This window comes from Phytophthora infestans, genomic scaffold (assembly GCF_000142945.1).
Source record: "Phytophthora infestans T30-4 supercont1.15 genomic scaffold, whole genome shotgun sequence".
Taxonomy (NCBI): domain Eukaryota; phylum Oomycota; class Peronosporomycetes; order Peronosporales; family Peronosporaceae; genus Phytophthora; species Phytophthora infestans.
In genome coordinates this window covers 1968108-1983043 of record NW_003303744.1, presented here as the reverse complement: position 1 = coordinate 1983043, position 14936 = coordinate 1968108, and the positions used below count along the sequence as shown (strand labels likewise).

Here is a 14936-nt window from a genome sequence, read left to right as displayed (position 1 = left end):
GCATGAATGCCGCATGGGTCGGCACCGGTTTCCCGCGGCTGCGCATCGCAATCTTGTGGACGATGAACGCGTTCACCATTGCAATATCAACGAGACCGAGAAATATCGTCTTGTAGTACTTACGCATGCGAATCAAGCGTTGGATGGAGTATCGCTGCAGGCGTAGCTGGTCGTGAACGTCTACTCCCCCCATCGCCTCGTGGTAGTCTCGCACAAGCTGGGGGCATGGCACGGCAGAAATGGAGCCATCGCGCTCTCTACGGGAGACTTGAGTGGTATGTGTTGAGCACCCCGTCGCCAGAAATCTAACAGGCTTATTATCCATCCACGTAAGCGCAACGAAGTCACGGCGCCTCTTCCACACAGCCATCTTGCACGTTCCGCGCGGCATACGCTTCGGTCGTCTCTTTTGCTTGAACTCAATGGCCGCACACCAGCCCTTGCGATCTTTCCTGATAGTTCCCACGTGGCGATGGCCCATGCTCAGCAGTTTGTCCGATAGCGGGATTGACGTGTAGAAGTTGTCAGTGCAAATGAGGCGTTGTGAAGGCTGCCCACGAAGGACTTTGGTAATATTCTTGACCACATATTGCTGCGCGACAGCCTCTTCGTCTTGATTTGCCTTGCCGCAATAGATATCCAATCTACACAGTACAACACAGCTCGGTTAGCGAGATATTATGGCTCATACAGAATACATTACGGACCAGACAGATTATAATTGCTACGGATATCCATCTTGTTAGACAGATATCCGTATCAATCGTACTTCGTACCTGGAGCAGTAGGCGGTGTCTGCACAGCACGTCAGGTAAAATTTGGTGCCCCATTTGTTTGGCTTTGCCGGCATGTACTGGCGCATTGGGTTGCGGCGATGACGCATCGGCACCATCCCTTCGTCGAACGAAATCCGAGCACCCATTCGGTATCCTCTGAAGAACGTCTTCGGCAACGCTTGAACCACGGGCCGAATTTTGAAGGTCCGATCCCCACTGTCGGACTGTCGTTCGTTGTCGTTGAAGTGAAGATACCGCGCAATGTCTTGGAACCGGTCCCGACTCAAGAACTGGCCAAACGTGCCGCGCGCGAGTGCACCCTCGACCTTCAGGGCCGACTTAGACTCTCTCTCGGCGTGGCTCTAGTGCTCGTGCGATAAGCAAACCGATGAACCGAATGATTTCATGGGGCCGGATGGATGGCTTGCGCGCTAGTTTTGCCCTGTACTCATCAATGGTCAGCACTATTGTTGAGGGGACGCGTTCGCGCCGCTGACGTGCCCGTGCACGCATTTGCTGCGAAGTACTGTCGATGCTGTCCGTACGGTACTTGTTCGTCTCGGCTGCAATCTTTCGCCACAGCTCCTTCGGCAGGAAAAAGTAAAATATCGCGATAGGATTCTCCGCGTATGCCAGCGCAGCTCGGGTTGGACCAGATGGGCCGTCGTAGAGGGGTAATGTATCGTGTTGCACTTGGCCCGCGTGGCGTTCATCGAACACCTCCCACCCCTTGCCTTGAAGTATGTCAAGCTCTGGACCAGTTACGTCAAACTACACTGGCACTTCGTCACGCTCAGTTGCCACGTCGTCATCAACTTGGTCATCAACAGCAACAGCAACTGCCTCGTCCTCTTCATCGTTTTCGTCCGCCAGAATGGACTCTTCGTCACCTTTCGCTTCGGAATCTAGAGGGAGCAACCAGTCGCCACCTCCAATGTTTATATCATCAGCTTCAGTTGGTCCAAATAGCCGGTCCCGTCGCAGTGCATCCAAGAAGTTATCCGAATCGAAGTCATCTAGAGAAATTCCAGATTGCTCCGCGCTTGGAACTGCTGTCGGAGTGGGTACCGCCGTAATAGACGATTCAGGAGTTTCCTCAACCTCGACAGGGGTATCCGGAACAGGTTGCGGGGTATTATCCGTGGTACGTGAGGTCGTTTCCTGAACACCAGGAGCTGCACAATCCGTAACAAGAAATTTAGTATATATTTCGCAACAGTCAGCATCTGAAACTCAAACGTACCAGTACGGGGTCGTTTCGTAGACGTTCTTGTACTCGATGCCTTGCGCTTGCCTTTCGGTCGAGGTTGCGGATCCGTTTCAATGTCGTGTGCCGAACTAGTTGCCTTTCTTGCGGGTCGTGGTCTGCTAGAACCTCTGGCCTTGCCAAGTGCAGGTGGTACGCTTGAGATAGTCCACGCTTTCGCTGGGGCAGTGGCTTTGGCAGCAGCCCTCGGCCAATCAATCGCAGTGTTCTTCGCAGCAGCTTCCTTTGGTGCGGCAACGGGTGCAGCTAATCCAGGCTCGGACGGCGCAGGCACCGCTTCGGAATCTCTTCCTGACCGCGCGGGATTCTCTTCAGACAGTGCTGACGTAGTCTCGGACGGCCCAAAAGCATTTTTGGGTTGCTCGGGCTCGGCGATGGTCGGCGTCGAAGCTGGTGGAGCTGTCTCGAAGGCAAGCCATCCTTTACGGCGGTAGTAGCGAAGCAGACTCATCTCGCCTGACAAGCGTACACGGTTAGTTGCCGATACAGCACATTCGCATCGGTAGTCTTACCTTTAAAGTAGTCCACGCCTTCCGATCCCGCGAGATTGCCACCGGGGGGGAGGTAGCGGGGGGCGTTGCTGAGGCCAGAGGATTTTCGATACAGCCAGCCTTTCTTCTTTAATTCGCGCCATATCTGGTTGAACGTTTTCTCGAAGGTGAACATCTTCAGGAGTGATGGTCTCTTCTCCGGCGCTGATTTCCAAATGGAGGGCTGGGAGAGTCTCTTGACTCCTTATATCTGTAAACCTAACCGCTTCCTGACAATCCCGTGTCGCATGTGGTGTGCAGCTTATTCTTAACCCGTTTAAATTTATCGCATACAAAATTCAATATGCCGAATTGTCGTTGCTCGAATGTTGTTGCGGACATCTCGGAGCAATTTCACCTCTATAAATTAGATTCCGGATTATCCGTAATGTCGTAGTAGAAGGGTTAAAATCCAGAGAATAATTGGGCATAATTGGAATGTTATTGTTAGACGATTTAAAAGAGCTTACTATAAATAGTTTGATATAGTTTGTAATGGCTGCAATTACACTTAAACCAGTCATGGAGAGTAATTTCGAATGAAACGCCCCTGTCTCAATAGCCAGACACTTTTCGATTTGTGTCACTGCAAAAATACTAATGCAATATCGACGGCGCCTTTCAGATCGCTTAACTATGCATTTCTATTGCTTTACGCCCCGCAGGTATTACCTCAATGACGCCGTGGGTGCGTCAAGCTGGGAAGGAGATCTCCGTCGACGCTGTACGGCAGAGTATCAAGCCCTGCAAAGCATGATGTATACGGCTCGCAGTTCAAGCGACATGGGAGCTACAAACGGACGATGAAAGCGCCTTCGAACCAGAGTTAAAAGTCGAAACGGAGCTGAATATGGGAACTCTAGACGATATTGTTATCGAAGATTGGTCTAGCAAGAGGATGTTAGTCTAAGCGGTTTACTGGTAATGGATAAATTTTAAAGATATTAGTTACTCGGAAGTACTATTTAGCAGTGTGGATAACCAACGCACTCGAGGGGAATTCAGCCGTGCTTCCGAACGTGCCCTCGCTTTATTCACCTATTTTTCTAATGTAACCTTCATTGTCAGTTAAAATAAAAAATAACGGCCTACGCGTACTAAATAAAAAAACCGCGCTGTATTACAATATTACGCTGAGTTCTATTCAGTATTATACGCTTTGTCTTCCGGCAAACATACATTTGAAGAGAAGGTTAGCACTTTGAACTGGGTTAAGTACGTTCGCTTCAGACGCGACGATTTACCTAACCAGACTAAGCAAATATCATATGTAAGGGGGATTGCAAAATGGTCATACTTCCTTGCCTCAAAAGTAGACCGCGTAGATTTGCGCGGGCGCCAGTACTCAAAATATACTTATAAAGTGCATTAACCATGGTAAAACGCAATAAATGTACATTTTGATTCAAGCCACAATGAGAATATGATCGTGTCAAGCTGCATTTAAAGCGAAATGGGCGAAAAGTAAGCGCGTTGTGAAAAAGGCGGGATATGTCAAATATATTATGGTACTTGTTGAAGTATAATAAAGATGACATCCCCGCCTATTTATTACTACAGTACCTCCGCTCGGAAAAAGATAACCATTTCAAATTATATTACAGCCTACCTAATAAAAATACCCCCTCTATGCCGATCACTTTTTGGATTTCGAATCTCCCGCGCTTTCCCTGGCTCCCGCTCCCAGCTTTCATTTTGAAAGCTGGCACCTGGGGGAGATCACAGACAGTGAGCGCCAGGCCGTCTATGAGACCTTACTGGTTCGCAGCGTGGGAGGAGTGCTCAAACATGGACATATCTTTTGGGTTGCAGCGTACTTCCGTGTGGGCCGCCAAGCTGTCGAGCGAATTTGGAGGCGTGGAATCAATTCGATGGGAGATCGAGTAGCAGCCGTGGTCAAGTCAAGGACGAGCGCATGTGGTAGGAAGAAGGTGGTTCGAGCTGAGCTGTGCGAGAGAATCGCTGCAGTTCCTGTCAATGAGCGGAAATCCAGCGCCTGCTTCAACGCGCGTCCAACATGAGCTGCTACCTGGTTCAGCAGCTGATCAAGGAAGGCTACATACGGCGTGCGCTCAGACAGACCCGCCCACTACTTACACCCACGCACAAGTTGGCGCGCCTCCGGCACAAGGACAAGCAATTACGAGCTGGCACTCTCCCTACGTCACTGCCTTGTGACGCTATCTCACTCGCCAATGCTAACGCGTACATGCTGCTTCTTGCAGCGAGCAGCCCCCCCCCACCGCCTACCGCTGAAGTTCTAGAAGCCCCACTGAGCCCCTTCAGAATGTGGCGGTGTAGTTGCCGTCTTAGATCCCTTTTTGTATCTGTAGTTCATGGCGGAGCATGAACGCCTGTGCCTTGCTTAGTTTCTCACTGTCAGCTCTCGCCATAAAGCTTAGCAGCCTCTCACAAATTAATAAACGCTCAAATGAACGAGGCGGAGGGCTGCGCAAAAAAAAACAAATGGTTATCTATTTCCGAGCGGAGGTATTATTATATTCAAATGTGTATATCTGCGCTGTTTAGAAGCTGTAATAAGGTCATGGTGGTAGAGATCAACGCATCCCCAGTTTCTCAAGTTTGGTTTTAGTTAGTAGAGCTACATCGAGGTATACGAAACGAAAATTGAAAATTAGATTAGGGGAAAGGTCTGCCTTAAATCTGGCTGCGGATGTTCCTCATTTCTACGGTCCCTATGTGCCCGCCGCCGTCCACTACATTACACACCACCTCATTCCAGGTTCTTTCCGACGTGGGCTGCCTTCCAATACGCAGAGAATAAGGGCTCAAAGTAATGGGCTTGTTCCGGCGTCAAAACCACCTTCTTTTCCGCGATGAGGCTTTTAACTTTGTTGGGATCCAATCCCTGCTCATCCATCATTTGGAACGCCGTCATCATCCGTGCTATCATTTCTTTGTGAACATCATCAGCGTAGTTGCCAACGAGCGCTGCCTTAATTGATTCATCGATGTGGTCTGCTTGCCCCAATCGTTGGAACTTGGGTATATCGTTCATTGCGTCATCCACCTTCCCGACGGTTCAGATACCTTTTAGCTTCTCAGCAAATGCTTTAACAGCTGCCGAAACATCTCTCTCTTTGTTAATTGACTCTGTAGCATGCTCGGTGCCGTCATGGACAGGCTCACGCTTTCTCAGTAGCCGCTGGACGTTGTTGGCGACATGGCCATCAACAGCAGGATCTTGGACGACCCCAGATCGAGCTGCTGCGAGCGTATCAATGTCGACAGCACCAGTTTCATTGACAAGTATAGTAACAGTGACTTGGATAGCCAGCAGAATGATGAGCCCGCGCATCGAAGGTTGGAAGTAGAACGTACTCGATGGAAAAAAATGAAGAATGGATCAGAATGAGTTGGTGCTCTTGGCACGTTTGTTGATTACGAGGTTTTTACAATAAACACAATTCTCAAAGGGCACACGTGCAGAAACGCTGATCTACCGGCTCTTCAGATTCTGGGATGCTGATAAATTATTCATTCACTTGATGTTTGTATATAAACCAGATACAGGTACAGTCACAAATCTTGGTGTTAAAAAGTAGTATCCTTAGTAAAAATAAGCTGAAACCAGTCTACATACCGAATTCCCTTAGTTATCACGTACTATGGGCCGAACGGGAAAGACCTCGTGCACCCTCAGTTATCGCATTCAGTCGTACGAACTGTCTTTCTGTCTGTGCATTTTGCTATCGGATGGCTCCTATGCAACGCCGCTACCCAAAAGGGCGACCACGACTTCCAGGAGGCCGAGGCCGTAAAGTGAGGAAGAACCTCGTGTTCTTCACAGCGACGTACAAAGTAGAGGTCTTAGCCCACTTGGCAAGGGGTGGGGACATCAGCGAACATTCAGTAATTTCTATCCTGAATGAAATCCTTACCGATTTAGACATGGAGATAGGAGAATTTAGTTTGAACGATGATTTTGACGGATGTTGCAGATATTAATCTACAATAATAGATTTTTTATGAACACTTTGGATAGACAGTCCATGCAATTTCTGGTATATGTGCGAACACTTTTCTGAATGTCATAAACAAGCATTTGACGCGCACATGGGTACACGAGCAGAAGAACGTGAGCTCGTTTTTATGCTCACTCCATTAGATACGAGAGCTTCGAACACAACACACGCGATCGAACGTTGTGCTCGCTCTACGTGTCTGGCGCACGTGTTGGGCGCACGAAGGCGGCACGGTATGGTCAGATATCCGCTACTCTACTTACGCGTTTGTAAGTACCAGCACCTTCCCGGGTCCAAAGCACCTAAAGCTGCTGACAGCTACGCCTTAGTGAACAGGCAGCGCAAAAGTGCCTGTGGAATCTGCGCTGTGGACAAGTACAGAGAGAGCGTGAGCACGGGCACGGTGAGTACTGAGACCGAGTACGTGACCAAGGACACGACGTGGGCTGAGCACGAGCAGATTTGTTTGAAATGGCGAGAGTCAATCCTCTTGTTGCGGTTAGAGAAGCTGTTTCAAACTTTGTGGCACCTGCTGGCATTCAATTACGACCACCGACAGCTTCTGAAACTTCGTTCATCTACGAGCGGGGGGGGGCTCGCGTGGAGTTCGTAGAGAATGATAAGGCGCACTTAAGCTGGGTATGCCTAGTTGCCGGACATCAGGCACGAATCTCTTCTTACTTTCAGCGGGTCGGACTTCGAGGGCAGCAAAACATCTACGAATGGATCACGCAGTTGTATCTGAAAAGACCTCCGCAGAAATGGATCGGAAGCGCAAGCGGGATGCCGTGATTGAGCACTGCGATCGTCATCATTATACAAGAACGACCCTGCTCGTGTGAATTTGTTTGTTGAAACTCTTAGAATCGTCAACAATAACTTACCACTTTGCTGTGGCGAATATGATGAGTCAATTCTAAAAGAAGGACTCGTCGTGAAGGAAGAGATGCGTACATCCATCAATGCAACGAGTGTAGTTCATTCTATTGTTGAGTTGTACAGCTCAACCCGTGCTGAAGTGGTGGATATGTTTGCTCATAATATTGCATCTTACTCGAATTTGGTAATGCTGATCGACTTTTGGACGTGCAAGACAACACACCAAAACTTCTTAGGTTTAAGAGTGTACTTCGTAAACGAGGCTCGGAAGCCGCCGTCTATTCTGCTTGGAACTCGAAAAATTAACCCGTCGTATGGTGACGGCATCCAGGGCCCATTTCGCGCGTGGGTTAACCATATTCTGGAGGACTTAAATTTGAAAACTTTCGCATCTACTAGTGACAAAGGATCTGACGTGAGAAGCATGCTGGTGAACACACTGCAACAGCGTTGGGAATGGTGCATTGCACACATGGCACACGCGGGGACGAAAGATGCTTGTAGGATGAATGATGATACAGGTAACCCTGAGTTGACTCGGTTGATTTCTCGGGTCAAGAAAACTATTTACCAAGTTCGAGCTGTCGAAGAAAGTGGCGATCTGTTTAAAGCTCTTTGTAGAAGTCTCACAAGCACTAGCACGACACAGCTACTTGACTATACCCCGGCTCGCTTTCTTAGTCCATCTAGTTCCCTTCGGCGAGTGCTCAACAAATAGGAAGCTATTGTAGCCTGGTATCAGGAGCGGCGATGCCAAGTCGAGCACGCAGGTGTTCCTCCATCTACATTCCTTCTTGAAAACGACCAGCTGAATTTGATACAAATTCTATCACTTATGACACCAATCGCTGAAATCAAACGTGACTACCAAGCGGAAAAGGCAAACCAAGTGGATGTTCTTCTCAAGTTATATCTCGCTCGGTTGAACACGTAAAATGTTGACAAAGCTCTGCAGCACTACATGTCGCCACAAGCGCAACCTAAGTGGATTGCCGTTGGTGAATTAACTCAATCTGGTGGATGGCCAGGAGCACTTGACAAGAGGACAACAAGGAGGACAACGCTAGAGTAGAAGTTTAGAGGACATGTTTAATTGACTTTGATCTACTCACTTCGGCATTTGCCTTAAACAACAACAACAGCGACACTGGGTGGTTTGCTATTCACCGTGTATTTAACCGGTTTGCGAACGGTCCATTCAGGAACGGTCCATCTTGGAACATCACGTCGTTTAGCCGAACCGTGCAAAGTCGGTGAATATCAACCCTCCCACTCACTACTACTGGACGTCGTTCCTCTTCTTGATTCCACTTGCTTCGCGAAGGAACGCTAGCGACTTTGTTCCCAGTGCTTTCGTAAGCATGTCAGCTAACAGCTGCTTCGTGTCGATGTAGGCCACTTCGATTGTGGAACGTTCCACATTCTCTCGAATAAAGTGCTGACGGATATTCACGTGCTTGGTCCTCGCGTGATGTCCAGCGTTGCTTGCAAGTGCAATAGCACCTTGAAATGATTCTGCCTTGACAGCTTGTGCTCCGTATGCCCTCGTTCCAGGTTTGTTTACGATACCATGATGGCGAGTGGACTTCAAATACTGCAGAACATGAATCGCTGTCTTCCAGTGTTGTGCTCCAGGATTCTCTAGAAAGGGTGACAACTGCGTGACAACGTAGGCAATGTCCGGCCGAGTGCAGGTTGTGATGTACATGAGGCGCCCGATTAAGGAACGATACGGTCGTGACCTCATTTCGGCATGTTCCTTTCCGTATTTGGCGACATCGTCTTGGACAATTTCAGGTTTATTGCACAAGGGTTCTCCACCATCTTGGCGTTCCGTTGATTGAATCGTTCCACATTGTCGTCAATGTACCGAGTTTGCTTAATCATCAATGCTCCGCTTTCTACTCGTGGTCACTCTCCATTCCCAGAACGAATTTGGCCTCGTCAAGCTCCTTCATCTTAACTGCGCTTTTCAGGGCGTCCTTGACGTCGCGAATTGCGTCGCGCGTCTTAGCCGCAATGATCATGTCGTCCACATATAGACATACGTATACGAATGCGTTTTTGGAACGCTTGACGTAGACACACTGGTCGGCTCCACAACTCTTGAAATTGTTCTGCAGCAGGCGCCCACGATTAATAGTCGTGTTCCATGCACTTGCAGCTTGCTTCAAGCCGTATATAGCCTTTAGCAGCTTGCACTTCATGCCTTCAGCACGTTCCATTTGGTTCTCGAGACCAAATGGAGCGTCCATATAAACCCAATCCTTCAAACCACTGTTGAGGAACGCTGTGTCGGCATCCAGTTGCTCCATAATGTAGCCGCACGTAAACCAAACAGCGAGTTCAACTCGAATCGAGATCATATTCGCAACTGGAGAGTACGTCTCAAAGAGGTCTATTTTAAACTTCTGCTTGAACCCCTGCGCTACTAGGCGTGGCTTGTAACGGATAACCCGGCCATTCTCGTCACGCTTCTTCGTGAACACCCAGCGACATCCAATGGAACGAGTTGTCGTTCCACGTGGAACGAGCGTCCATGTTTCGTTCCGGGTATGCGAATCCAGCTCTGACTGCATAGCTCGACGCTACTCTCCTGCTTCGTCACTGGTAATAGCTTCTGCGTATGTGTTAGGTGTATCTGGAACGCAACCAATGCTGGCCGCGTACGCCAACACTGCCTCTGCGAGCAAATCATCTTCGTCGATTCTGGCACGCTTAGGAGATGGCGGTCCATCACTTCCACGTTCCACATCTTCATCGTCACCGTTCCCAAGTAGAAATAACGGTTCACGAGGGCGCGTAGATCGTTCCGTTTCAGGATGGAAGATTATCCGGTCCTCATGGAACGATGAAGGCTGCGAATGGAACGTTGCCAAATCCAACCCATTTAACCTGGGTTCCTTCGGCGCGGGTAGCTGCTGTATTTCTGCGTTCCATTCCGGTTCAAGGTCGTCCATCTCAATGTCTTGGGCAGGTTCCTCTGCTTCTTCCATCGGTTCATCCTGAGCATGCTGACGTTCCACTCCAGATATTGGAACGATCGTATCATCGCTCCTCGTCACATGGATGACCGTTCCGGAAGCTGGCGACTCCGTGCCATAGATTCCGATTACCTCACGCTCGTTCAGCTTGACCGACCGTGTCACCTTGAACTGCGACGCATCCATGTCGTACACACGATATCCTTTTACGTTTTCACCGTACCCGAGGAACGTGCACTTGAAGCTCTTGGGCTCCAGCTTCGTTCTCATCATGTCGTCCTTATGAGCGTACCCTTGTCACCCAAATATCCGTAGGTGTTCCATCCGTGGCTATGCCTGGAACGCCAACTCGTACGGCGTGACATCCGAGTTTGATGTGCTCGTGGAACGGTTGATGAGATACACTGCAGTACTAGCAGCTTCCGCCCACCACTGCGTCGGCATAGACTTGTAGTGCAGCATGCTTCTTGCCTTCCCCATGATGGTACGGTCATGCGTTCCGCCACTCCGTTCTGCTGAGGTCTGTATGGAACGCTACGCTGATACACGATACCGTTCCGTTTGCATAGCTCCAAACTGTCTTGTTCACGAACTCTGTTCCATTATCGGAACGTAGACATTTAAGACGTTCCCCCCCCCACGGGTTTCGTACAATGCCTTGAACTTCTCCAGTCTACTGTCCACCTCGCTCTTGCCCTTCATAAAGTACGCAGCGATAAACCTTAAGTAGTCGTCATCCACCGCACAAAGTCTCGTTTCCCATTTTACACATGTGGGATACCAATTGTGGAACGTTGAGGCTTCGTCAGCGCGTCCTTGATGGGGTGACCCATGCGAGTGTGCCAAAGCTCCCACTCGCTGTCAGGACCGGCGTATTGCACGAAGTGTGCCTCCTCCTGCTAACAGTCCAAAAGGAACGCCTTACCGACCTTCTTCCCTGACGCTATTGCAGCGTTCCGCCCCCAAATTACACAACTGGAACGCTGGTACACCACGCTCATTCCTCGTTCCGCGAGCTTCCCGACCGACAATAACCGTCTATCGAGCCCGGTGGAGCACGTCCACCATTCGGATGCGTTTATCGTCTAAGCCAGTCAACTTGACCGTTTCAGTGCCCGCTACGAGCAGCTTCTTACCATCTGCAATCGTCACGTTGATACCAGTGTCTATCGCCTCGTACCCAAATAGGGCGTACCGGTGAGGGGTCATGTGCGACGTCGCACCACTATCAATCAGTCACCCGGCCGAGCGTTCCCCACCAACTACGAGCACTGCATCGTCTTGACTGCTCTTCTTCGCAGCAGGACAGTCCCGCTTCATGTGACCCACTTGGTCACGGCTGAAACACTTGCCCTTGAAAACAACGTTCCGTTTCGGACCGTTCTATTTTCGACCGTTCCCTCGGCCGTTCCAGAACTTGCCTGCGCTCCCATTCACTTGGAACGCCTTCTCTGTGGTTTCCTGCTTCTCGAGTCGCTCGTACTCCTTCAACAGCTTTTCCTTGGCCTCGATGAGCATCACATCCTTAGCGTTCTCCACGATAGACGAAGTGGGCTCGTACTCAACGGGGAGGCTGCTCAGCAGCACCACCAGCTGGCGTGCCTCGTCCATGGACTTTCCCAGCGTCTGCAACCCGACGACCAGCTGGTCAAACGCATCCATATGCTTGGCCATAGTTGATCCACTCTCCATCTTGAACTCGCGGAGGCGACGCGTCATCGTCATGCGGTTGTGGAGCGTGGTGCGGTTGTAGAACTCTCGCAGCGTGCCCCAAGCTTCTATGGAACGAGTGGTCGACCAAATCTTGGTCTGATGCTGGCGTTCCACTCCCTGAGCGATGATGCCGAGCGCTTTGGCATCATTGACGAGCCACGCCTCGGTGATCTCGTTCTCCGGCTTGACGGCTTGAATATGCGCAAGCAGGCCCTTCCTGGCTAGCGTCATGCGCATATTGTACTCCCAGTGAAAATAGTTCCCAATCCCGAGGAGGACTTCGGCGCGCTTGGTCGTCGTCATGTTTTGAAACGTTCCGGTAGAGTTGATTGCGGCTGTTAACCTGTTGTTGTTGTTAAAGGCAAATGCCGAAGTGAGTAGATTAAAGTAAATGAAATCTGTCCTCTAAACTTCTACTCTAGCGTTGTCCTCCTTGCTATCCTCTTGTCAAGTGCTCCTGGCCATCCACCAGACTAATCGATTTGGGAGCGGACCATCCAGGAACGGTCCATCTTGGAACGTCACGTCGTTTAGCCGAACCGTGCAGAGTTGGTGAGTATCAACAGTCGCACGCGTTTGGTGCAGTAATATATATTTTCTTTGTTTCGCTTATGTTTACTGATATTCACCGGCAATTGTGGAACATTTATGTTAGACCTAGATTGTATATTGCTTCTATATCGAGAGTCGCTTGCTTTAAATTGTGCGTTCTCGGAGGGAATATTTCTGTCCTAAGCTTTTGTCGTCCTCATTATTTTGCTTGGTTTTATTAATGCCTACTAAGCTGCGTGGACGATTCAGCACTAAGCTCACAGTAAGCCATGCATTCACGTGAGAGATTCCATTTCTAAAGACAGTGCAACATTTATGGTGCCGTTTTAAGGTACGTTCTAGTACATGTACATTTCGCTGACAACCTAGAACATTAGGCGACTTTTGATATTTATATAGTTTAGATTAGGAATGCGCTTTTGATGAAACTGACTTTAGGGGGTCGGTGCGCTCTAATATTAAAAGTATAAAAGTTCAACCAAATTAAAAAATGGAGCTACAGTACATATTTTGTATCTTCTGCTAGAGTTAACTGACTCCGGTAATTTTAAAATGGTGATTTTAAAGGGCCATTCATTTCATATTTATATGCGTTAAAATTAAAGAACGCACCAAAGAAGGGCCGAATTAATCTCTATTGGACTGTCCGTACTAGTTGACCGTAGCATACCAGGAATATGTCTATGTAGTATATATTAAATGCTCATCGTCTCAAGAAAATGATCTAGCAAGCAAGCTCTATTCTTTCCGTGTTTAACCAATTCCTGGTAATGCTTCAGAAATGAAGTACGTACAGACCAAAATGCTTTAAGTTCGTCAAGATAAATGTGTGTCGTACAACACCCAAAAGTATACATTATCTAATACAATCGTCGATCGCTTTTACAAGGGCATTTATCGAATCAGGGTTGGAGGAAGCGTTTAGGCTTTGAAAAACTTGCTCATGCCGAATTAGCTCAGCGATCTCGGGGTTGTACAAGAAGCCGGACGCTTAGCTCGCGTAACATGAAGTGGGAATTTGGCTTGCAAACTTCACGCTAAGACCTGCGTATTTGAAATGTCCGATCGTTAGATCCCAGTTGATGCTGGACGTTTAGTTCGCGTAACATGAAATTATTTGCAAGAACAGAAGAAAGCAGGATGGACTACGAAGCGGCCCACTGGTCTGTCAGTCTTTTTCATCTACCTGAAACCTGGAAAGACGAAGAAATACGTCCGCGGCGTGGACATCTTCGTGGGAGAGATCGAGCTAATGGTCTACCTTGATAAAGTCGATCTCGGTATGTGTGTGTCCTTGGTAAGGTTGCGACTCTTGCTTACACTCTGTTGTGTGCAGCTGAGCGTGCAGCGGCGAAATCAGCGGAAGCGAAGAAATCTGCAGCACGCCCCGCCAAGACGAAGAAGCAGGCAGCCAAAGCGACAAGTAAGCCGGAAGCGATCGCTACGATCACAGTGTGCAGCACCACGATGAGTGACGAGGCCTCCTCGGCGGCGCCTACAGCTGCAGCGTCCAGAACAGAAGGTTTGTATTTGTAACGTTGTATGTTACAGTTTTGCTGTCTGCTAAATATGTATTGATCGTTTTGGTACAGCTTTAGGTGATGTGGTAAGCTTACCAACTAGTGCACCACCGTTGAGCCCCCACCGAATTTTGCGTAATGCTACACCTGAGATCATTCTGGGTGTGGCCTCGCACGATACAGCGTATGCAGAAGAAGACGACGCAGATGAAATCGAGTGCGAGAACACCCAAGAAGGTATATTTTGTATGTACACGTTAATGACTCTGCCCAATTTTGTATGATACGTGATTATTCTGTACTAGATTTGCCATCACGAAGGCGCAATCTTGCACTGCAGTTTAACGAGGTGGACAATGAATCGAGCGCTTTATATGACGGGTCCATCGAATCGGGATCAGAAGAAAATGGTCCAGCTGTCGATGGCCTAGATGGAGCTGTCGAGGCCACGCAAGGTTAGTGGAACTTGTACATACACGTTAGTGATTGCTATCTAACATGTATTTACATTACTGTACAGATGACCCGATTTTCACTCTAGAAACAGATGACCCGAGTGCGTACACGCTGTTTGAGTCGGATAGGGAGAACTACCAGGGGGACGACGAGGTGTCTTCTGTCGATGGGGATGATGAAGCCGACATGCAGTTACCAGTCCCCCCAGAAATGCATTTCAAAAGCAGTATGATTTCCGGACTGGGTGGAATTGATAACATTGCTTCCGGTGAG

At 48.9% G+C, this 14936-nt stretch overlaps 2 protein-coding genes across 2 annotated transcripts; one reads left to right on the top strand and one right to left on the bottom strand.

The window, feature by feature from the left end:
• Positions 1-5616: 5616 nt before the first annotated feature.
• On the bottom strand, positions 5617-5892 carry PITG_22894 (secreted RxLR effector peptide protein, putative; the record flags this gene model as incomplete). The annotated part of the gene is made up of 1 exon (XM_002903252.1): positions 5617-5892. One exon carries the CDS (start codon positions 5890-5892, stop codon positions 5617-5619), a length of 276 nt encoding a protein of 91 aa, XP_002903298.1.
• Positions 5876-7576, top strand: PITG_09690 (uncharacterized protein; the record flags this gene model as incomplete). Its single annotated transcript, XM_002903253.1, has 4 exons — positions 5876-5897; positions 6191-6356; positions 6896-6962; positions 7562-7576. The coding sequence occupies 4 exons, from the start codon at positions 5876-5878 to the stop codon at positions 7574-7576; spliced, it is 270 nt and encodes an 89-aa protein (XP_002903299.1).
• Positions 7577-14936: the final 7360 nt, after the last annotated feature.